This window comes from Dermochelys coriacea, chromosome 4, assembly GCF_009764565.3.
Source record: "Dermochelys coriacea isolate rDerCor1 chromosome 4, rDerCor1.pri.v4, whole genome shotgun sequence".
NCBI classification, from domain to species: domain Eukaryota; kingdom Metazoa; phylum Chordata; order Testudines; family Dermochelyidae; genus Dermochelys; species Dermochelys coriacea.
The window spans coordinates 65,321,315-65,347,310 of record NC_050071.1 but is presented as its reverse complement, the minus strand read 5'-3'; the positions used below and the strand labels follow the sequence as shown (position 1 = coordinate 65,347,310).

The following is a 25,996-nucleotide window of genomic DNA, read 5'->3' as shown; positions in this document are numbered from 1 at the left end:
CCTGAATCTGGATGATGTCAGCCTTTTCTATGTATGGTATTGTAAACAGAAGCTCTCTACTAGGAATTCTCTGAGTTAGTAAAGTTAACAGGACAAGTTCCACACATTCCTTAGAAAGAATCTCTTGACTTAATTCCAATTTACAAGCCAAAGCCATGCATCAATGTATCAGGCCACGATGATCTTTGTTTACAAGTTATAAGGTCAATTTAAGCCTAGTATTCTCAAACATGAATAAGTGTGCTAAAAATGTTGCATACAATTTCATAATAATTAATACTGCAACAGTTTGAGAGTGATCAAAGCTCATCTTCCAACAAAATGAAGTGAATTCTGTACCTACATACAAGTTGCAAAACATATTCCGACTGCTCTTGGATAAAAAAAAATCAATACGTGGATAAAACTGCATAAAATGACACGTGAAGGATAAAGTAACAGTCTATAGACTGAAGATTAGCATCCAGACCATAGATCTGATTTGTGTCAAAGTTAATTCAATGCATTAAAATAAGGTAACAAAAGTAATTTGGCTTGCCCCTCTATGTTACTTTATGCACTGTAACATAGTAATTATTTATTCTCTATTAAAAATCTAATGTTTTTACAAAGTTGAAATATTAATTTAAGGAAATTGAATGTCAAATAAACCAATCACATAAAGCAAATTTACTTGATAGTGCCACGGCTGCATTAATACTGAAACATAAAAGCTCTCCCTCCCCCAGTCACCCCACTCCTGGAGACCGGCTCTCTCTCCAACATCCTGCCCCAGTCGCCCCCTCCCGCATCCCTAGAGCCTTCCTCAGCTGGCAGAGGGAGGGTAATAGAGAGAACAGCCAGGGAAAGGTTGGGGAGAGAAGAGGAGTGGGAGCAGGGCCTCAAGGGAAAGAAGTGGAACAAGGGATGGGGCCTCGGGGGAAGAGGTGGAGCAGGTACCAGTGCTCAGTGTCTCGTTTTCATAAATGAGAAAGTTGGCCACCCTACTTCTCTCTAAAATTCATAAGACTATCAGAACCAGAACAGCATCACCTACTGCAGTGATTATGATGGTATAGGACTAATTAAGATTGTGCACTAATTTTACTCAGGATCAGGTACAGTAACTCCTCACTTAAAGTTGTCCCGGTTAACGTTGTTTTGTTGCTGATCAATTAGAGAACATGCTCATTTAAAGTTGCACAATGCTCCCTTGTACCATTGTTTGGCAGCTGCCTGTTTTGTCCACTGCTTGCAAGAGGACCAGCCAGTTCGAGCTAGCTGGTGGGGGCGTGGAACCAGGTGGGCCGCCAGCCCCCTATCAGCTCCCCACTCCCCTAAGTTCCGTGTGTGGCAGAGCTCAGCAGGCTATCAATTGCCAGGCAGTTCAGCTGTTCCTCCCGCCACTGCCATGTGCTCCTCCTGCCCTGCCTTGGAGCTGCTCCCCGAGCCTCATGCTTGCTGAGCAGAGGTGGAGGGGAAAGGAGTGCTAATGTCAGGGTGTCCCCTGCCCCCCGCTCCTGTACTTTATCTCCACAGAGCAGGAGGGGACACATAACAGGGCTCAGGACGGAGGGAACTTGCTGACAGCAGCTGCTGTCTCAACTTGCTGATCTACTTTAAAAGGCAGTGTACTTAGAATGGGGTCAGTGTATTTAAAGAGGCAAGGTGTGTATGTCTGTCTCTCGCTCTCACACACAAACACGGTGTGTCTCTGTCTCTCTCTGCCATGCTGTGTCTCCTTCCTCCATTCATTCTTCCTTGTAGAGTATGAGGCTACATTAACAAAAATATGTTAACCCTTGAGGGCTCAGCTGAGTGCTAGTTCATCATTTAGCAGTAAGGTATTCCCTAGGAAATATCCCTCTGACTCCACCCTCTGACTCCACCATTTTAACCAAGCTTCACAATAATCATTGCTGTGTACAGTATTAAATTGTTTGTTTAAAACTTATACTCTGTGTGTATTTGTTTGTCTGGCGGAAAAAATTCCCCCCACCCCCACCACATTTACATTAATTCTTATCGGGAAATTCGATTTGCTTAACATCGTTTCGCTTAAAGTAGCATTTTTCAGGAACATAACTACGACGTTAAGAGAGGAGTTACTGTAATAGTGAAAGACATTTATATGCATAACACTTTTTCTGTAGCAACTAGTCCAAATGTTTAAAATGTGGGCAAAAAGCACCCTCAGCAAGAGTGGGAGAAAGCAATAGGAGATATACACTATTTTATAAATTATTTTATGAAAAAATAAATAAAATGTGGCCTCTTTTATACAATTAGTAAAAAAGTGGGAAGATTTGAGGTTACATGCATGTAACTGACCTGATTTAAAGAAATTCTTGAATATTTTTTCCTAGTTGGCATTTTATTCTATGGACACATCAGGAAATGTTTAAAAAAATTTAGAAGCATTTAACCGATGTCTAGATTGCCACTAGCTTAACCGTTCACAGTATGGTACCGCTGTATCCTCGAACACCTCTTCACACAGGGCAGGATTTACACTTTACATGCCCATAGGCACAGCTTCTTCAGCGCCCCTCTTCCCCCTTCCGCCTATAGCTGACCTTCATAGTTTTTCATAAAAAATTAAACAAGAAATATAAAAAATAATTTAAATACTTTTTAACTTTTATGCACCCCTACAACGCCAGCACCTCTAGTTATGTGCCTAACTGGAAATCCAGCCTTGTTTTCACTTATAACTTATGTTAACGTAAATTATTTTTATTAAACATTTATTTTCAGAAGTGTTCAATTCTCTTGACACTTTTTTCAATTAAAACTAAAGACGATGTATTGCACTTGCAAATGAACAGGTATTAAAATATGATGGAAAGTGGTATTATAACTGCTCCTATAGTGGCCAAGGACTCCTAGCTTTGCTAACACTACTCAAACAATGTGATTTTTACAGAATAGCAGTAGTAACACTACTCATGTCAAACTGTACACATCAATTATAAAAAAATCATGTCGCCAGTAATTCAGTTTTAATTAAGTTTAGAATCTGGTGCTGCAACATCCAAACAGCTATTTTTAGCACACAGACTTGAAGAGTCTTCCAAGAGGCAGTGTAGACATACCCTTAGGGCTTGTCTACACTTACATTTTATAGTGCTCTAACTTGCTGGCTCAGGGGCGTGAAAAATAACCCCCTCTGAGTGCAGCAAGTCTGAGTGCTTTAAAGTGCTAGTGTGGACAGGCTAATCCCCTCATGGAGGTGGATTACCAGAAGCGCTGGGAGAGCTCTCTCCCAGCGCTCACGCGCAACCACACTCGCACTTCAAAGCGTTGCCATGGGAGCGCTCCAGCAGCAGCGCTTTGAAGTTTCCAGTGTAGCCATGCCCTTAGTGACCACCTACAAAAAGTTTGTTTTAAGTGACTTGCTCACACAGGAGCTTTGTGGCACAAGTAGGGATAAAATCATTCTCCAAGGCAGTATTCAACTGCCTTAGCCACGAGATCATCTCATCCTTTTCCCCCATGCATGCTCCTGAATCATTCACCACACACTTCACAACTTCAGAAACAAATGAGGCAGGAGTCCTATAGACAATAACCTCGCTGATTACACAACTGATTCATTCCCAGCACACAGTCCCTTGTGGGAACTGAATGAGGCAGGGGTCCTATAGAAAAACAGTTTGTGATCATGTAATTAAAGACTATCGTTATACATACAGAGCAGGGGGCCAAATTAATGTTGCAAGGGAAAATACAGCTGTAGCATTTTCTAACTTCTGAATATGATAGAATATACCTGTGTTCACACCCTATACATTATTATGATGTTTGTACGAAATATGCCTTGTAAAGTATCATTTGAAAACTCAATTTGCTGATCAATGATATCATGGCAAAATGCATGCAGCAGCGTTATATGTGAAGTTATAAACAAGCTGAAATCGTAACTAAAAATACAGTAGAACCTCAGAGTTACAAACACCTCAGGAATGCAGGTTGTAACTCTGAGATGCTTAACTCTGATCAAGATGTTATGGTTGTTCTTTCAAAAGAGTTAATACAGCTTTCAAACTTCACTTTGACGAAGGAAAACACTGCTTTCCCTTTTTTTTTTTTTAGTAGTTTACATTTAACAGTACTATACAGTATTTGCTTCTTTTTTTTTTTTTCCGTCTCTGCTGCAGCCTGATTGCATACTTCCAGTTCCAAATGCGGCATGTGTGTTCGGAACCCTGAGGTTCTACTGTATGTTTCTCAGATAAACCTGGGGAGTGGCCAAACCAGTTCTTCAGAGACAAAGGGCAAGCTGACGCCTCAGCCAGGTGTCAATTAGGCCAATGGAGCATTGCCTGCTAAGTGGCCATTCTTTGGCAGGAAAGGGGTCAAGGGCAAAATTCTACATTTTGGCAAAGAACTAGTTTCCTTCCACACAGATTGCTTGTCACCTTGCTCCCAGCTGGAAATGCTTCTCAAAGTGGGACAGGACTATAAAAAGAAGGGGCAGACACCATAATACACTCCTCTCTCCGCCCCCTCCTGCCCATCTTATTCACTGCACCTGAAGAGACAAAGGAAGCAGCTGTTGGACTCTAGGGGAGGGGTCCTGACCTGAGAGTTTGGCCAGCTGCTAGAGCTTGTGATGAGAAAGTTTTCGTTGCTTAAGTAGATACTAGTAATCTTTATTTTTCTTGTAAACATTTCTGACTTTCATGTCTGATCACCTGTACTTGTTAGTCTTTAAGGTGCCACAAGTACTCCTTTTCTTTTTTGCGAATACAGACTAACACAGCTGCTACTCTGAAACCTGTACTCACTTAATATCTCTTTTTTATTATTTTATCTAACCAGTGTGTTCAAGTTCAAGTGTGGGGATAACTCCATTTGGGGTAACAAGGTATGTGCATATTATTGCCTTTAAGGAATAACAGACAACATATTTGTATTGACCAGGAGAGGGAAGAGCTGTATAGGACATACGTTTCTGGGGAAAATCTGGGACTGGGAGTGTGTTGGAGTCACTTTGTGGTAAGAGCCAAGGTGTGGCTGGCTGGCTACAGCACACACAAATATAGCTGACAGCGACTTACATGCTGCAGGACAGGAACTGGGTTGTCATAGGGGTTTCTTAACTCTCTACTCCTAGGGGTATTTTTGTGTTTGTCTGTATTGTTACAGACATACTTGCTGACAGGTATTTTGAAATAAATTAACAAAATAATTGAAACTGGCCTGATTATGGAGTGTTATTTTGACAACTAAAATTTGCAGAATTTTAAAATATTTTGCACTGAAAAAAAATTTTTTTTTGGGTATAGAATTGCCCCAGAAGTGAAGAGGTCCTCCGCAGCCAGAACCAACTGCATGAAAAACTCTGTCTAGACACAGGTTGGAGCTCACGCAGTGTGGTTAGCACAGAGCTCTATTCAGTTGGAGCATACTCAGAGGAGACAGTGTTCACAGAACTTTGCTGACATTTTCTAACAAATCAGTCCTCATCATACACAAATAACTATTTTCAGAGACTTAAGTTAGCCAAATTTGGGTAGATTTTCATGGGGATAGCAAATTGTACCTCTCTGAAAACAGGGCAACCCTCATGCAATTTCAAGTCCCTTCTCAAAAACCTGGAGGTGCTTCAGGTTCCTAAAATAGCTGTAGGAGTGTAACATTAGGAAAAAGTTTATTTTTTTCCTCAACTTTATTCTCAGAAGCAGTTCAACCATTTTGGCTGAAGCAGTCCATAAAAATTCAACCCGAGGCAGATACTCAGCATGGAAAATTTCATCCTAAACAGTTTAAAGTTTGGTAAAGTTACAGCCAACTGAGAATAGGGTCTTAAAATGAAAAGCATTAGACAAACTTAGCTATAGTTGGCACTTCCAGCTCTGCCTCTAATACAAGTTAAAATTTCTGGTAGTATTTAATCTAAAATTATTCACTGAAATATTTCATATAAACTGAATTTATTTTTTTTTTAACTAAAATACATGAGTGGTGAAAAAAATCTAGCAACCAATCTTCTACAAAAGTTTATTACTCTGGTTTTAAAAAATCTACATTTACAGCTGATTGTGCTGATAATGCAGATTTTTAATTTACTATTTGTTACTGCCAAGTTTATAAGATAAAAGAAATCAAGTATTATTACAAGTATTAAGATATTTATCACTATGATATCTGGGTAAAAACATATTTTCTAATTCACAACTAATAGACAAGTAGCACATAAGTAGCATAATATTAGTGTTAAAATACCATACCTGAGTTGGTGTTCCCTCAGATTAGACAAGGCTTCCATTCCATGTAAATAGGAATACACTATCTCCAAATCCTGCAAACAGATAGAAAACATTTATTACGCTTCTTGTATTGGCGTAAGGTATTAAAGTTGTTACCATCTTCACAGAACTCCCAACAGTCTTCTACTGAGTTTGCTAGAAATATTACAAATACATGTTCCAAATAGTCAATGTTTACATTAGGCAGAGCATAAGAGTTTTGTTAGTGTTCTGCATTTTCATACTAGAGACTTCTAATGGAATGTTATACACAAGTATGCTTTCAGCATCACTAAAAGTATAAACAAAAAGAAAATCCTTAGGTTTTTGCTGTGGTTCTTCTTGTGTTTGATTTGACTATAAAGACAGAAGTCTGGCCTGTGATTTTAGTTGGCTGTTTTATTTAACAATTCAATTAACATCACAATTCCTCTGCTTCCTTCTATTAAGATATTTTAGGACTTCATTTCTTTTGTGAAAACAAGCTCAGGAAAACTCAGTATCTACAAGGAAAACTCAGTATCTACAACAGAGGGTATGTCTGCACGTACAAAACTGCAGCGCAGCTCCAGATATCTGGTGAAGACACTCTATGCCGATAGGAGAGAGCTCTCCTGTCAGCATAATAAAACCACCTCCATGAACAGCAGAAGCTATGTCAACAGGGGAAGCTGCTCACACCGCCACTTATGTCACTGTAACTTATGTCCCTCATGGGGGTGATTTATTCACACCCCAAGCAACATAATTTCTGCCGACATAAGCTGTAATGTAGACATATCCTGAGTGTTTTCACTGAGGGGAAAAAATCAACACTTAAAAAAAAAGTTAACCTTATGCCCGATATTCTTCTTTCCATCCCAACCCACTTCTCAGTGTTTCTAAAAATAAACACTACTATATGAGAAAGCATAGTTACAATCCTAATTACATGAGAAAGCTTGAAAGCCAGGGCAATGAGAGGATCAACCAAATGAATTACCATAGCCCTCAGATATCCAGTTCACTAAAATAGTAATGTTTAAGAAGATAAAAAGCTACTAAACGTGCCAAGATTTAATTACAGGAATACCAGCCTGAAGTTACAGAATTTGGATCATATCCTAATTGTCATCCTCTAAAAAACAGTACACCCAAGGACACTTCATTCAGGCTCATTCCATGCCACAGCTGGCACTATTTAACTATGGTGGAGGGTTTGATATTGTTGTAACTGTCCACTTTTTAAATGGAACTTAGTCATAAGGGACAATTACCTGTCTACTCTTCTTAAGAAAACCATAACAGAAGCTTGCTACCTGAGGCTGCGGCAGACATGACTTCAATTATAGAAAGGAAATGCAAAAGTAAGATTTCTTCTCTAAAGTAGACAGTTGAGAATCAGTCAACATCAAAACCACATACCCAGCTAGCCCATTGCAAAAGACTATATTAAACAGGTGATAAGCTATCAATATTTAATGTGGGGGGGCATGGGGACATTTTTGTTCTTGTTGGTTTGGTTTGGTTTTGGGTTTCTTTTTTTTTTTTTTTAAATTGATGTACATCCTGCTATATATTTTTGAGAATGCAAGGTTGAAGAAATATGCCTTGCACCTGAAGTAAAAGATGCAAGGTTTCTGATGGTCTTTAGTTCCTGTGGGAGCTTGTTCCTGTCTTAGACTGCCCTGGGAAAGACTCCTCCTGCAAAAGACTAGCTTTTGCCCTTATGGTAACCAGTTCCATTGTGCCTAAGGAGAAGAGCTGTTTACCAGAGTCTTCATCCCAGAGTTTTAGGTCATCTTTTAGATATGCTGTGCCCAGGTCACTGACCAATTTTAAGATAAAACGCTGGGACCTTAAATATTCTACAGAAAGCCACTGCAGAGACAGAATAGGATTGATGTGCTAACAATAGCCCATGTTGCTGAGGAGATGTGCTGCAGCATTCTGTAGCAGCTGGAGTTTTCTACAGACTGATAGCTTCATGGCTAGGTGTACTGCATTGCTATAATCCAGATGGGAGTTGATGAAAGTGTACAACTGAGGCCAGGTCATTATCCATCAGGATGGGATAGATTCTCAGGTCAACCAGAGGGCTTTCTTCTGCCCCCAGCATAATCTCTGCCTTGCTTGGGTTGAGCTTCCACCAGCTGCTCTCCATCTATGAGCTGGATCTCATCTAAGCTATGGACCATCTTTGTGGTAGCAGTATGATCGTATATGCTGAAAGATAAGTAGAGCTATCTCTCATCTATATCCTGCTGGCGCTTGAGACCATGTCATCTTATCAGCTCACCTAGTGGCTGCATGCAGATGCTGAATAGGATTAAAGAGCTACTTAACCTTGTGAAACTCCACAAGTGAAGAATCTAGTGCTACAGGTCCAGTTTCCATTTACTGCCTTTTGGGTGGGACTCAGCAGTTTGGCACATTCATCTGGACCACTGCCACCTCTCTCAATTGGGATCAGCAGTACCTCATGGTCAAATGCTTCTGAGAGGTCCATGAGAATGGATGTTTGCCCACCAACTTCATCTTCTCTCCCAACCCCAACAAGCTCCTAGCAGAAACTAACATTAAAATGATGTGCTGACAAGATGTGTCATAATAAATTAAGATTGAATTCTTAATTCAGAGATATTCAAAGAATCATATTTTAACTAAAGGTCAAGACCCATATTAAAGCCATCACAATAGATTAAAATTAAGATTTTTTTTTAAAAGGTGGATGACTTTTTAAAAAGCAGAATTTTACTTAGGTATTCACCAAATCAAAATCAGAATTGTTAATACTTACTGGATGGTAGTTCCTTTCCAAAAAAGGAAAAGACAACTGGAGTGAGACAGAGATTTTAAAGAGTAAATTTATATTTAGAGCACCAAAGCCTACCACATTCTGAAGGTACTTTGTGCATAGTAAGAGATTAAACAGATTTACACAAAAACAACAAGGGTTCAAAGACGCTATAAAGGTCAGCATTGCAAAGCTGAAGAAAAAAATGCAGGCTGATAGCTTATTGAAAGAATAAACTGAAAAACACTGACGCTTAAGTGCAAACCTAAACTTGAGGAATATATAGCACGAAGGGGAAGTTCCAAATATTTGTCTCTGCAATCTCAACAGTAAATTTGATCATTTTACAAGTAAAGGGATGGATTTAGTGCTCGATCCTTCTAATTTCTCATTTATTTGTGGGCTTGGTGGGTGGATTTCTGCTTCACAAATTTGTACTTGATGGTGCAGAAGCCATATTTACATGGCATTATGATGGCTGCTGCCTAGGGCAAAAAGGCGAGAAAAATATGGAGACAGCCCACAATCAGGGGTCTGAAAATTGTCTATATTTTGGCATGTGAAAAACAAGCAGGAATGAAATAGCCAGTACATCCAAGCAGCAGAATCCTATGAAAACAAAATGAACTATTGAACACGAATTTCAGCTGATGTTTGATTTAGCACCATTGCATGACCAATTCCTTGCAACCCTGGTGTAACCTATTTTACAAGCAGTGTTCTTCAATAGAACAAAGCTGCTAATAGGAAAGAGCTCCTCCTGGCATTCACAAAGAAAAAGTAAAAAAGCAAAAGTTTTTCACAATATTCTCCCTTAACTTGTCAAGCTCTGTTAAACCCATAGAATGCTACAATTTATGGAATGATGCAGCAGAGCCAGACATGAGCCTGAATTCATTTATATCTGTTACCAATATATACTGTCAAGCTTCAGAGGGGTAGCCATGTTAGTCTGGATCTGTAAAAGCGGCAAAGAGTCCTGTGGCACCTTATAGACGAAAAGACGTTCCGACGAAGTGGGTATTCACCCATGAAAGCTCATACTCATCTGTTCGTCTATAAGGTGCCACAGGACTCTTTGCCACTTTTACAATATATACTGTGTACACTTGTGTGGGGTTTGGAACATTGCAGTGCTAACAGGAGAAAAACCACAGTTATAACTTTAAAAATTCAGGAAAAAGTTAACTGTAAAATCGTCACTGAACATTATATCCACCACAATCTCTCACCAACAAGAGGATAACTATACAGTCCCAGAAATGCAATCACCAGATAGCAATCAAATCAGCAGACAAAGAGTGCCATTGCATTCCTTAAGTGTGATGACTGTGTCATGAAGGCCAGCAGACAACACCCTGACTCCATGCATCTGAAGAAGTGGGGTTTTTAATCCATGAAAGCTTATGCCCAAATAAATCTGTTAGTCTTCAAGGTGCCACCAGACTCCTCATTTTTGCACTTACTATAAAGAACTCAGACAACCCCACACCACAGTTCACCCAGGAATTTAAGGATACCATCACATCCTTCTCCAAACTCTTCTCAGAAAAACACTACAACCTCATCCCCCACAACTTCTACATGCTTCCCAAGATACCCAAACAAGGAAGCCCAGGCAGACCCATCATGACTGACACAGCACTCTTACTGAAGGAATACCAGAGCTCAGAAACCATCCTCAAACCACTCACCACACAAAAGGCCAGTTTCCTCCAAAACTCTACCAGCTTCATCCAGAAACTCTGCAACAGCCTCCCCCAAAACATCATGCTTGCCACCATGGAGGTCATCTCCCTACACACCAACATTTCTCACCATTACTGCATCACTGCCTGCCTCAAAAAATCTACAAGATAACGTACAACACTCAGAAATCGACCCTAACCATATCACCAACTTATCCATTTCATCCTCACCTGCAACAACTTTACATTTAACAAACACTCTGTCCAACTTGTGTGTAACTCAGACACTCTGGTTCCCAGACCTGAAGAACAACTCTGTGAAGCTCAAAAGTTTGTCCCTTTCACCAACAGAAGCTGGTCCAAGAAAAAGATATTAGCTCACCCAACTTGTCGTAGAAATTCAGTCAGTTTTCTTGTTTCACCAGGAGGCAACAGGCTTAGAGCATTGAGAGAGCCAGCTGCTATCTCAGAAAGTTTTCCACTTAGCTCAGAAAAAGCTAGAGCTCCAATTTCTGTGGTCCAAAGGATAGAGGGAAGTACACACTTCAAATACTTACATGTAAGTGTCCATTAACTCATCTTTTTATCCATGAGATATTTGTTTAAAAATTCCTTTTCAAATATTTGTATAGCAGCCTTTTTAACATTATGTATTCACAAAGGCACAGGAGCTCCACAAACTTTGAATTATACTGAAGTTACAGAAGTCATTTTATAAAACAACGGTAAAACAATGGTGATAAAAACCTATTAATTTTGATATTCCAAACATAACTGCCAAAATATTAAGGACTATAATTCTCAGTAAAACTGCTTTATTTTGTCCTTCAAAAATATATTGTGCAAATACATCATACATTTATGAACATTTGACCAGAACAGTTGGGCAAAATCCTTATCTTACTGATGTTAAACAGCTACTGAACTCAGCTACATTGTGCTTTAGACAGCTGTTCCCAATGAACAAGTCATATTTCTGAAAATTGTTCTACAAATCAATCCACAGCCTATACAAAAAAAGTGTGCAGTTAACAGTCGGTTTGCTCTCTTAGTTTCCATAATGTAAACACAACTCAAATTACCACAAGGTGGCAGACTGAGCCATCTATATCCTTCAAGAAGTTCAGAGATAAATACACCTCCCCCACCCTTTAGACGGTTCTCCCTCATTTTTCCAATTAGAACTACGTGTATATAACTAGCAAGGAGAGTAAGCTTTGCTTCTGTTCCCAGTGGGAATAAAATCACAGTTTACATAGCTATTTAAATATTCTGCCAGAACTGTCACTTACTACACAGAGTAGAAGCCGTGTTAGACTGTATCCGCAAAAAGAAAAGGAGTATTTGTGGCACCTTAAAGACTAACACGTTTTTTGAGCATAAGCTTTCGTGAGCTACAGCTCACTTCATCAGATTCATGTAGTGAAAAATACAGTGGACAGAGAACATGAAACAATGGGTGTTACCATACACCTTGTGATGAGAGTGATCAGGTAAGATGAGCTATTACCAGCAGGATAGCAGGGGGAAAAACCTTTTCTAGTGATAATCAAGCTTGGCCATTTCCAGCAGTTGACAAGAACGTCTGAGGAACAGCGGGAGGCAGGAAAGGGGGAAATAAACATGGGGAAATAATTTTACTTTGTGGAATGACCCATCCACTCCCAGTCTTTATTCAAGACTAAGTTAATTGTATCCAGTTTGCAAATTAATTCCAATTCAGCAGTCTCTCATTGAAGTCTGTTTTTGAAGTTTTTTTTGTTGAAGAATTGCAACTTTTAGGTCTGTAATCGAGTGACCAAAGAGATTGAAGTGTTCTCCAACTGGTTTCTGAATGTTATTATTCTTGACATCTGATTTGTGTCCATTTATTCTTTTACGTAGAGACTGTCCAGTTTGACCAATGTACATGACAGAGGGGCATTGCTGGCACATGATGGCATAGATCACATTGGTAGATGTGCAGGTGAACAAGCCTCTGATAGTGTGGCTGATGTGATTAGGCCCTATGATGGTGTCCCCTGAATAGATATGTGGACAGAGTTGGTAATGGGCTTTGTTGCAAGGACAGGTTCCTGGGTTAGTGGCTCTGTTGTGTGGTTGCTGGTGAGTATTTGCTTCAGGTTGGGGGGCTGTCTATAAGCAAGGACTGGCCGGTCTCACAAGATCTGTGAGAGTGATGGGTCATCCTTCAGGATAGGTTGTAGATCCTTGATGATGCGTTGGAGAGGTTTTAGTTGGGGGCTGAAAGTGATGGCTAGTGGCGTTCTGTTATTTTCTTTGTTGGGCCTGTCCTACAGTAGGTGACTTCTGGATACTCTTCTGGCTCTGTCAATCTGTTTCTTCACTTCAGCAGGTGGGTATTGTAGTTGTAAGAATGCTTACAGTGTCACCTTAGCTAATGTCATTTAGGGAGGTGACACAGCTGTGTCAGCATCAGAATTCTGTCAGCTTATGTTGTGTCTACTCTAGGGGGGTCTGCAGGCACTGCTATAGTGGCAAAGGATCTGCAGTGTGAACAAGCCCTATATCTGGCTTCTACCAGCTTAGTGCTGCACATTAAACAAAAAAAACTTGGGCTTAAATCAATATAGAAGTGTCCACAGACAAACATGCACCAGTTTAACTAAACTGTGTTAAAGAGTCCTGACAGAAGAGAGTGCGTAAGGGGCAGGAGTTGCCATCTTAGAGAACTGGGCAAAGATATGCTGTAAATATACTATTATTGGGCTGAACTGTGCTCCCCCCACCTCAACAGCTCACACCAAAGAAAAAGCTACCCTCTGTACTGTACGTGCAAAAATTGCAAAGCAATACTGGTTTCCATTCCTGCCTGCAGCAGGATGTGAAACTGCTGTCCTAGCTGAATGTTTTGTCCTTGCTATAGTAAATCAAAATGCTTCCTTCTAAGAAATTCAATGCTCTATTGCTAAGACAAAAACATACTCCTTTCTTTGCAAGGGTAATGTCAACTATTCATAAAGGAGCAAGAATGAAGCTTCCCAAATGATAGTTATTCTTTTTATTTCAATTTAAGGCACAAAAATGGAGTACAAGCTTATTTTCTTTTCCATCAATATCTGGAGGAGGTAAAGAACCACTAACTCCAAACCACCTTATGTTGAGCTAAATGCATTATTTCTAAACTAGGGGTATTAGTTTCTATTTTTCAACCTAGTTAACTGATTGCCCATTACTTTGAGTTAACTAATAGCTTTGTAAGTGCTAATCCTTACTTAGTCTTCACTAGGAAAAAAAAATATTTTAACCTATATTTAGATGACACGTTAAAATCCTAGTGAAAACAAGGCTGTTGAAGTTTAGGTTAAAACTTCAACAGCTTTGTTTTCACTCTGATTTTAACATGTGGTAGCTTAATATGGGTTTAAAATACACTTCTTTCTTCTGCTGAAGATAGCTTGTGTGTCTTGGAACAAATGTCTATGCAGTATCTAGATTAGCATTTGCAAAGGTGTAGGTTAACTCACTCGATTTAATATGCAATCAACTCAAGTTAAAACAGGTGAAAAAATAGCCTAGAGTGAATCAACTATGATTACTAGAACCCACTCATCCCTACACACGCATACTGGAAGTAGAAGAGTGCCTACTCTCAATTTTCCAGCAAACAGAACTTTTACACCTAAACTGGCCTAGTCATGCACATAACACCTTCTCAGTATGCTGCAAATGTCGCCTTAGGATGACAACTATGGTGTACGTACACACACACACAGCTGGTACTCAGACACTATTAACAGTTCTTAAATAGTGAGCCATAACAAAATATAAGGGGGGGGGGGGGGAAAGAGTAGGACTAAGAGTCTGTCAAGTATGTTTTGGTTTTTTACATGTTATGGTTCAATCCTAGATTCTCCTAACTCTTTCTGTCAAGGTTGAGATCTATGGAGTTCAATAAAGTACTGGGTTTTTCAGACAAGTCATTAAAAGCTTCCACAGTAGCTTTTTGTTCATGTTGGGGGTTCTTGGAGAAAAGAGGTGCCTCTCCCCTACTGTTGTACTCCACTCCACAGGTGGCCATCCTGAAGTGTTACTCTAAACTGGTTGAATGTATTGGACTTTATGTAGGAGTGACACTATAGCCCACAGACACACGGAGGACCAACTGCTGGCAGTTAAGAGTTATGGTCTGTTTTTGGAGCTGAATTCCCAGGGTTCTAGGTCACTCAAGTATATACATATGCACAATTTAGTCAATTGTCTGCAGCATGTGGATTCTTTACAGCTCACATGGACCAACAACCTGTGTTAAAAGATGTTTTATAAATGCATTTTATTGTTGTATTGTAGTTTCCTTTTCCTCCAAATCCTGGTTATAAGTCTCTCCAAACATAACATTTTAATTAACTGGGACACTAATTTGCAAAAAATTTGCAGCTGGTTGTTTAAATATTTGTGTGGGAGGAAGACTGTGAGGGAGGCAGTAGAAAAAGATACAATGAAGTTCCCACATACTTGACAGATCAGCACATTTTAGATTTTGTATACTAGTAAATATAGACAGCAGATTAAAGCATGAATCAGATGTAGTACTCTTTTATTAACTCTAAGAAGTCTGAACAAGTTTAAAAATTACCAGTAAGTACCAGAAACATTAACTATTACAAATGTTATTTAGAGAAACATTGTATAGTGATACAGTCATCAAATGTTTCTGTTTGGCAGGAGATTACATCATTGACATCAAAATTTAGAGCAGGGCCTACTAAAACCTTACATATCTTGAAAAATGAGAGAGGCAGGGTGGGTGAGGTAACATCTTTTATTGAACCAACTTCTGTTGGTGAAAGAGAAAAGCTTTGCCACCTGAAATAGTAACTTCCCTCACCCACCTACCTCTCTAATATCCTAGGACCAACATGGCTGAAACAACACTGCAAATATCTTGCAAAACTCATCTGGAAAGGCATCACATTACAGAATGAAACTTCTTTACACTTCCCAGGGCATGTTTCTGTGATTTGTCTTAAACTGAATGGCAGTTCTGTCTTCAATCATATTTATGAACCCAGGTAAGTCTCAAACATTTTAATATTAAAAAGATCAAGTGTGATCGATTCTGTGACCAAATGTTCTGAGTATTGCATAGTAACAACGTATTTGTCATATGCCACATATATTTGAGACATTGGATGTTTCCATAACAATAACTTCCCCCCTCCCCCCAATTCTCACTTCAAGTGTGACTATTTCTGCTAGAAGAAAAGGAGTACTTGTGGCACCTTAGAGACTAAGGTGCCACAAGTACTCCTTTTCTTTTTGCGAATACAGACTAACACGGCTGCTACTCAAACCTATTTCTGCTAGGGCAGAATCCATTTGAGGAACTAAGAGGCAGATGGACTGGACAAAAAACAAAAAATTCCACTCAATCCTAGTAAAAGACTTTTCTACATCAAAGGTAACGAGAAAAATGGATGCTCTTTTGAGAAGGTGATATGAATTATTTTAGGACCGTCTGGACTTTTAATCTTTTCCTGTCTTTATTGAACATAGTTTGATCCAGACGTAGATAGAATGGCAGAATAGACTGCAAACAGGTGGCTAATATTTTTGCTAGGAACAGTAGATTAGGACTCACCAATAACATACACCTGTAAGGTCCACAAGAGGCAATATTTCTTCCCTAGCCTCAGGGATAAATACAACAGTAGTTTTCATAAACTGAGCCAATTCCTGCCCCATAGAAGAGCATTAGAGGTATCAGAGAAACAGCCTGCTAAGAACTCCTTAAATATCTTTCACGGTTCAGTTGGAAAGGCATCAGGCATCCCTGGAGTTCTGTCATTCTTCATGTTTGCTATTGCCTCTAGAATCTCCCTCATTTCTTCATCTAAAGTACCTTTACCAATCTTGTGTGTCTGGCAAGCCTATACTTTCACATATTTTTCAATTACCTCAAGAGCTTGGAGTTTCTGAAGTGTACAGATCACTACAGAATATTTCATCAGGATATGTTATCATTGTTCTTGACTACCTTTAAACTTTCAAGACAAATAATTGTGTGTTTTTATAAAAGTCCTTTTTTGGGAGCGCTTGTTAGCAGCATATTCATCTTCCCCAGTATTATCCAACTGATTTTTTTTTGAGCCTGCAGTTTTATGAGTTTGTTTTGAATTCTTGAGCTCATGTCAAATTTAATTTTCAGCTGACCCCTTCATATTGCTTTACACCTCCACAGAAACCTCTTAAATGGTCTGTCATTTTTTCTAATGTAATGAATAATTTAAAGTTGCTGCCATCAAATATTTATCCCAGAGAAGCAAACAATTCATTCTTCAAAAAGATTATCTTTGAGTCCCAAAGCCAACTACTGAATATTACTTCCAAATGGGCAGGATCTGACCATGTAATACTGCCAATTTCTACAGATCTTGCCCACTTCATTAAGGATTTAGAAATTAAGATTAAATATGTTCTAGTATATCAATGATATGGTATAAATATATAGCCTCATTCTCCTACGCAATTTTCTTCACAGTCAGAGACTAAATTGTTGGGATAAAGAAGTTAATGCAGTTGTTTCCCTATCTATTTTCTCTTTTAAATTCAGATATGTGCTAAAGCCATCGAACTTTTACATATTTAAATTTTACAGTACATTTAAACATAGGGATTGGATGACGTAAACAGGCAATTTATCACACCATGTCCTTTAAACAGCATGGTGTGTCTACACTAGATTTTTTTTTTTACCTTGAATTAATCAATTGCCCATAAAGTCGGCTAATACCTTTATAAAGACTAATATGAACACTCCCTAAATATTTGTTCCAACCAACAATCATTTATAGTCTACCCTAGGCTGACACCAAGGATAAGCCAGAAAGTGTTTTATGTCTGATATACATATCCAGAGTAGTAACAGCAATACGAGTTTCAGAGTAGCAGCTGTGTTAGTCTGTATTCTCAAAAAGAAAAGGAGTACTTGTGGCACCTTAGAGACTAACAAATTTATTTGAGCATAAGCTTTCGTGAGCTACAGCTCGCTTCATTGGATGCATCCGATGAAGTGAGCTGTAGCTGCTCACGAAAGCTTATGCTCAAATAAATTTGTTAGTCTCTAAGGTGCCACAAGTACTCCTTTTCTTTTAGCAATACGAGTGCAATGTACTCTAGAATATCCTTCTGCAGATAGCACAGAGGAAGGAGGACTGACTAACCCAGTTACAGGGAAATAAAGTGGGGGAGGGGCACTCATTTGCACAACAAAACAGTGCTTCAGTCTGTTTATAGGGACACAACCATCTGTTAGTATTTCACCCCTGCCAACAGGCTATTAGCTGCCATTGTCAGCAACAGAATATTAGCCATGTCTGAGCCAACCATGTCTTAACTTGTCACATTCTATTAACATGTTAATACAGTCAATACCTGAGGAATTCAAGCTTTCGTTTAAGGCCCGACACTACACAAATTCAGAATATTTTATTGATTTCTTTACAGCCAAATTCTGCATTAATTCACACTGACTGCAATCCAAATGGCTTCAATGCATTGCAGAAGTTGTAAGTCATCTTGGAAATTTGGCTCTTAAAATTTAAGAGAAAAAATACTTATCAAATACACCAAAACTTTTTTTAAAAATTTAATGCTTTAAAATGAACCACTTAGAAATAGTCATGTAAAATCATAAACTCTTCAGAGCAAGAGTTTTTCTTATTCTTAGCCTGCAACTAACTATGTAAATACAAAGAGCTATGAAAACATGTAAAAGTAATAAAACCAAATATATTTGCAGTAGGTACAAAATAATCAAATTGCTAAAATTGTGAACAGTCATCTACGATAAAATCTAAATTAGGAAGCATACAAATACAAGTAAAAACGTTTTAGCTAAGCTATGCAATAAAGCACTCAAATATTTTAGTACAAGTCAAGTATAAACAAAACAGAGGCCAAAATGGTCACATGTATGAAAATGTGCCAAATATTCTGCACAGCTAGTATTTTGCAAATGCAGTTTCTTAAATCAAATATAAAAGATATTGAGTATACATTCCCCCCCCAGAGATTTTTTAACACTTATTTGTAACAAATGTTTCAAAATAAAAGTTATAATCAAACTTGAAATAAAATATATACAATAATTACAATCTACTAGTAGAGAAACAAAATTCCACTTGTAAACTGGAACTGTTAATTGTTCATACTGAATTTAACTCAGTCATAGGATGTAAACCTTGTTGTATCTCTTCTGTGTAGCAGCATTCATCCAACACTTCTCGTGTAAGTTTGACGTTTACAATGCTGGGGCCCAATGCCATAAAACGTACATACTACGGAACCACATGATACTACGTTGAATATGAGTTGTTCCTGTCTTCATTGACTGCAAGGCCCTGGTCAACATCATGCAACATCAAACTGGAAGTCACAACCCCTCAGGGGTTTATGACATGCTTACATAGGGGTCACGAGCTATGAGCTCTGACCCCGGCCAAAGGCCTGGGGCTGCAAGCCTCTCTGCTTCATAGATTCATAGATACTAAGGTCAGAAGGGACCATTCTGATCATCTAGTCCGACCTCCTGCACAGCGCAGGCCACAGAATCTCACCCACCCACTCCTACGAAAAACCTCACCCATGTCTGAGCTATTGAAGTCCTTAAATCATGGTTCAAAGACTTCAAGGAGCAGAGAAGCCTCCCTCAAGTCAACCATGCCCCATGCTACAGAGGAAGGCGAAAAACCTCCAGGGCCTCTCCAATCTGCCCTGGAGGAAAATTCCTTCCCGACCCCAAATATGGCAATCAGCTAAACCCTGAGCATATGGGCAAGATTCACCAGCCAGATACCCAGGAAAGAATTTTCTATAGTAACTCAGATCCCATCCATCTAATATCCCATCTCAGGGGATTAGGCCTACCTCCCAGTGTAGGAGCATGGTGAGTGGGAGCAAGTGATGACACAGATACTGCTCGCTCCCCTAGAGGGCTGTGAGGGAGGAGGCGAGGAACACCAGAGCTCCCTGCATCCAGGTCACTTCCCCCACTCGGGTTGAGCTGTGAGGCAAGCATCAGGAGCACAGTTGCTAACTTTCACGCAGTAAATAAGCACCCCGACTTTCACAATAAGTCAAAAATCAAGCTAATCCCATTTCAAAACAAGGCCAAAATAAGCCAATCCTAAGAACCCCAATACTATTGACCTGATCCTCACAGTGTGCAGTCTGGGACTGTGATGGGCCCACTGTGCACCCTGACTCTCTCCCCACCTTGCCCCTGCTTGCTGGGAGCTGATCACAAAAAAGCAACAAGCTACAAGCCAAACACTAGACAACAAGCAACTCACAAGCCAATTAAGCCAAAAACAAGCCCAATTTCTGCGCTTTCTTTGTGGGTTTGGCACGTCTGATCAGGAGCTGCCTCTCTCTGCCCTCTCCTTACACAGCCCAGGTGGGGAAAGGGATCTGGATGCAGGGAGCCCTGATATTGCACTCTATCCTTACACAGGCCACGTGGGCGAGAAGCAATACCAGCGCCTCCGTGCATGCAGGTCCGTTTCCCCACATGGGGATGGGGCGGGGGGAGGCACAGGGGTTGGGGCAAAGAAGGAGCAGGGAGCGTTTGAAGGGGGCACCCACATTTATTTATAAACATATGCTTTTAATTTCTAATGGGGTGGTCACACTCAGAGGCTTGCTGTGTTAAAGGGGTCACCAATATAAAAAGTTTGAGAACCACTGAATTAGGTAATGCAACTTTGAGGAGCCATGTTCTAACTCAATGTAATCTTCTAGTAAAGACAACTATTTGATGACAACCATGTTCAGAACTGATAACGTTTCACAGGGTTTTGTCTGAGTAGGGTAAAATGGGGGTTTTCATTTTTTTAAACATATTTTAAGCCAACACAATTAGGATATATTTTTACAACGCAAAAAAACCAAGACCTGCAGTAATAAGTCTCAGAGCCTTGGTTAACTGACTCAAAAAAGAGCTAAAAAGAGCAGCGCCGGTACTGGGGCTCAGGTTGGAGCCCAGGCTCTGAAACCTGGTGAGCGAAAGAGTCTTGGAGCCTGGTCCCTTCCTCTAAGTCTCACTGCCACAGAGGAGTCCTTTGCCGCATAGACATACCCCAACGCCAGTTAGAAGTGCTTAAGAACAACTTGCCTGTCTATAAGTGGAGGTTACTTGCATATAACTGACATGTCTGGTCCCCAGCTGTTTTTCTCTGAGGGAGTTATGCCTAAGCACCATGTGTCCAGACCTGGAGAATTTAGAAGTAGTAGTGGCCATTGGTACGCACATGCATCCTGACTCACCTCATGGTTTCATGTGAAGCGATAAAGGACGGGACAAACCGAATGCATCTCCAGTTCCTTCTCCACCACAAAGGGGAAGGAGGATGGGAAGTGGAATACAGATAGGGCTCACACATCTCAAAGAACCTCCAATTACAAGTAACCTCCTTTTCTTTGAGTGATGGTCCTTACTGTATTCCACTGAGGGTGATAAGCAAGTAGTACCTAATTCGGAGATGGGTGCAAGGATGAAGAAGGGAGGGCGGAGCAGAGGACAGCAGCACCAAAGGAGGCAACCACCACCTAATCTTGTGCCAAGACAATGCATATCAAAGGTGTGTTCTGAACTCATATGGCCACTCTACATGTGTCCTGGACATTCTGCAGGGAGGCCATGGTTGAAGCTTGGATTCTCATGGAATGAGCTCTCTCATCAGAGGCTACAGGCAGGCCAGATAACTGATATAGCGTAATGGTACCCCAAAATCCACATGGAGATTCTGTCTGTGGATATTGCCTGATGCTTAACTCTTTCAGCTATTGCCACAAACAGCTTGGAGGATTTCCTGATCGGTCTCATTCTCTGCAGATAGAAGGCCAAGGCTCGATGGACATCGATGGAGTGGAGCTGGTCCTCTTCTCAGGTGTGCGGCTTGGGGAAGTGAATGGGTTGATTAACAAAGGCTCTCATGGCCCCAAGCTCACCTACCTTCTTTGCTGAAGCAATAGCAACAAGGAAAGCGACTTTCATGGAAAAGAGGGACATAACACATGATGCCAGACATTCAAATGGTGGTTTTTAAGTACGGATAGAACTAGGTTGAAGTCCTACTGTGGAGCGATGGGTTGCATGGGTGTGAAGGTACTGGTGAGGCCTTTCCAAAACCTAGCAGTCAACAGATGAGTAAAGACAGAATGTTCTCCCATGGCAGGACGGGGGGAGAGGGGGAAAGGGGGCGGGAAACCATACTAATTGCCACTACGTGGACCTTGAAGGAATTGAGAGCAAGACCTGATGCCTTCAAGGACAGGAGGTAGTCCAGGATAAGGGGAATCCCCACCACTTCTGGGGAACATCCCTTTTTGTTGTACCCAGGACGCAAAGCATTTCCACGTGGACTGGTAACAACCCCTAGTGGATTTCCTCCTGCTGCTGGAAAGGATATTTGCACTTCTGCAAACACTCCTGTTCTACAGAAGATGCCCATCCAAATACCATGCTCTGAGGTGAAAGACTTGTGGATTGGGGTGTCTTATCTTGCTGTTGTGTTGCATCAGCAGATTGGAGAAGGCGGAAATGGCAATTGGGGGATGGGTGGACATACACAGGACTTTGAGAAACCAGAGCTGTCTGGGACAGAAGGGGTGATCAGGATGACTGTCACTCTGTCACATCTGATCTTGTGGAGTACTCGTTGTAGGAGTGGAAGAGGCAGGAAAGCATAGTTGATCTGATCAGGGGAGCATGAGGGCATTTCCCTGAGAGTGATCACTCCTAGTTTGACCATACAAAAATTGTACTTCCAAGTGAATTGACTGAGAAGAGAGATCCAGAACTGGCCTTCACCCACCCTTCTTTTTCAGTATCAGAAAGTAAGCTGAGTAGAACCCCAGCCCTTGGTATTTCAGAGGGACCCACTCTATCACTCCTGTTTGTAGTAAGAAGTTTACCTCTGGGGTGATGATGCTGTTGTGAGAGTGCTCCCTGAGGAGGGATATGGGAAAGCGGGGAGTGGTTGCGGATCAGGTAGCGTGATGAACTTGATTGTATAGCCATGGTGGATGATGTTTAGCACCCATTTGTTCATTGTTATTGCACCCAAGCTGGTAGAAAAAGTGCTAGACGACCTCCAAAGGGAGTGGGGCAGCTGTATGGCAGTAGGCAACGTGGTTGATGGCTCTCTGTTTTCTCAGAAACATCTTTTCTGTGCAGGTTGCATATGAAAGGAGGAAGGCTGTGAAGGCAGACCCAGAGGGCAAGATCTTTGGGAATGTTGATGCTTGCATGGTGGTTGTTAAGGCCTCTGATGGAAAAACTAGGAAGTCCTATAACGTTGTGTGGGTGGCAGGCAGTAGAATTTACACTTTGGAACAGATGTGTAAATACCCAAGGAACAAAGTGTAGCTCTTGAATCCTTGAGGGTGTGGTGGGAATAGTCAGTTTTTGGATTTAAAAGATAGGATTCATCAAAAGGGAGGTCTTTAATTGCGTTTTGTACTTCCCTGGGGAAGGAGCGCAGGCAGGAAGTGCAGATTTTAAAGTCAGGGGTTTTCAACATAGTCCAGTACCGGTAGGGGATGGGGGGAGGGAGGAGTGGGATGGGAAATAAAGCCCCCAAAGTCCTAGTTCTACTCTAAATTCTACCAAAATGACTAAAAACTACCTAAAGCAGTAAAAACAGCAAAAATACTATAAAAATTATACTCTTTTAAAGATGTGTCACATTCAAGAGGAAACTAATAGTTCTGACCCAGACCATGCAGTGGTGAGAAGGAACTGGAGACAGGGTTGGTCCGCCCCTCTATCACCTTGGACGAAACCCTGAGGTGAGTCAGGATGCACACACAGACCAACAGACATTACTACCTTCAAATTTTCCAGCAGCAGATGCGTGGTGCACATGCATAAACCCCTCTGTGGAATGCAATAGGGACCATCACTCAATGAACAGAGAGTTTTAGAATGTGTTAACCAACATGTTCATTTTACCCCGATCAAGACAAACCTATAGATTGGACCTTTGAATGAAGTTTCATATAGTTTACGATGAAATTTGACTCCACTATAAGCAGGCTTCACAGTGCTAATCCACTTGGAAATCAGAATTTATGACCCAGCAGATAGGTTACAGTGCTGCATTCCAAGATGATTATTCGCCGCCTCTGCTTCAGTTAAGCAAACTAGAAGGGAAATAGGAAAGTTGCAATTACCCTGTTAGAGATGTTGTATCAAACAATCCTTGGTTCTTTGTTTTGCTGCAGCTGTTCCCAGCAGAAAATGAAAATGGGGCCTTCCAGAGACCCTAACTTTGCACAAATACCAGTGCCTTTAGCATCAGAGAGAGACATCCTTGGATGCAGTTATAGGAGGCTTGGGGATGGACAGGAAGAAAGGCAATCTTTCATCAAATAAACCTTCTTGTGCTATAATTAAACTCTGTTCACAGTTAGCTTTTTTGACAAAAATAAAGTAGATACCACTGTATGTTTATTTTATTACATTTACTCAACGTTTTTCTAATGCAAACCAGAGGAAAAACCATTACTTCTGTTTTGTGTTAAGTCTCACTGGGTAACGTACAAGCACTAAAAATTAGCAGACATTACTACAGGTTTCAGAGTAGCAGTCGTGTTAGTCTGTATCCGCAAAAAGAAAAGGAGTACTTTGGGCACCTTAGAGACTAACAAATTTATTTGAGCATAAGCTTTTGTGAGCTACAGCTCACTTCATCGTATTTTCCACTGAATGCATCTGATGAAGTGAGCTGTAGCTCACAAAAGCTTATGCTCAAATAAATTTGTTAGTCTCTAAGGTGCCACAGGTACTCCTTTTCTTTTTGCAGACATTACTAGTTTCTCAAAACCATTTTTCAATCTCACCAGCACAACCTGCTCAAATATATGAGTGTGCTACTGGAAGGTTTAATGATCCACCTACACAAGCAGATTTTAAACATTCAAATCAACACAATTTATTCACCATATCATGCTGCTGCTAAAGCTTTTAACAGAATAAAGACGAAATTAAGACATTCATGATTATAATGATCCCGTAAGATGAGGGATAAATGTGAAACGGCTAGATGGGAAATTAAAGCCTGCCACCTCTTACATTCAGCAAAAAACTAGTGAACAAAGAAAATTATAGGGTGCAGTTGTGTATTTCTTGTCTGATCTGGAGACACTCAAAAGTCAGACAAATGACTTAACAAAAAGGCACAAATTCAGGAGTTAGAGATCCGTTCTTAGATATTGTGTCCACCTATAGACAAAATGGTTTACCACAAAAGATGTCTCCTCCTGACTGCACGTAGTCCATAATTATGAAGAGCTCTCATGAGTTACTCACAAATTTAAAATATTGTATGCCTTTCTTCCTTTAAATATGTTAATAACCATTCCCTGGAATCTTGTAGTAAAAATGTTTTACCTATTTTTCCATCCACTGCATATTCATGCTGGTATATTATTTTAGGGTTGCACTGACTTCTAGGTTCTGACTATGTGGGAAAAACAAAACTGTCAAGCTCAGCAGGCCAAATATTTGCTCCCTTTTAGTTTAATATCTGTTTAATGTCCCTATATCATTTATAAAGCCAGCTGTCTGCCCATTATTCAAGGGAATAAAACTCAAATATACTGACTGGAGGTCAAATCAGTGATAATAACCAACATTTATTTAAAATCAGATGTTCTAGAACTACGAACCACCATTTGTTTTTTAAACAAAAATTATTTATGATGGCAGAGATCTGAGCTTTCTACAAATGTAAGTATGTAAATAAATATAAATTTATGTAATACATAGTTATGTAGTCTGAGCTGAAATTATAATATTTTAAAGGTATATTTCATGCTACCATACCTCCATTCTAACTAAGGAACATTTGGCTACAAAGTCATCTTTCCCCAACAAGAGACATCTGAAAGTATTTGAGTAAAACTGCATTATGCACATTAGCAGAGCTAAATTCACTATTAATTTTACCAGTGCACTGAATTCAAATGCAATGTTGCTACATAGTCAACTTAAGTAAATTAATAGTTTAAGCATTATCTAACTTCTCCTCTAGGATATGAAAGCATCCACTCTACAACTTTAAAGATAAAACATTCTGAAAACGGATTCAACAGGATCCTTTCTACAATTCCTAGAACTGCTGTGGGTCACTGCCTCTTTTTCAGTACTGTCCTGAGTGCTGAAACTCCAACAGGCAACTTAACTACCTGTCGTTTCTACATTTTTCTTCTGTGGATTAAGGGAAACACTTTAATCAGTGTCTAGAAAAATCAATCGTCCCTAGGAGTAGCAT

General features: G+C 40.1%; 1 protein-coding gene across 13 annotated transcripts in view; it reads right to left on the bottom strand.

Annotated features, from left to right (window-relative positions):
• The window catches only part of RAPGEF2 (Rap guanine nucleotide exchange factor 2), a 310,360-nt gene that overhangs the window by 193,290 nt on the left and 91,074 nt on the right, over positions 1 to 25,996 (bottom strand). For all 13 annotated transcript variants that reach the window (XM_038399045.2, XM_038399053.2, XM_038399048.2 and 10 more), the window contains exon 2: positions 6,216 to 6,286. In XM_038399045.2, coding sequence (XP_038254973.1) covers positions 6,216 to 6,286 — 71 coding nt within the window. The remainder of the gene's footprint in view (positions 1 to 6,215; positions 6,287 to 25,996) is intronic.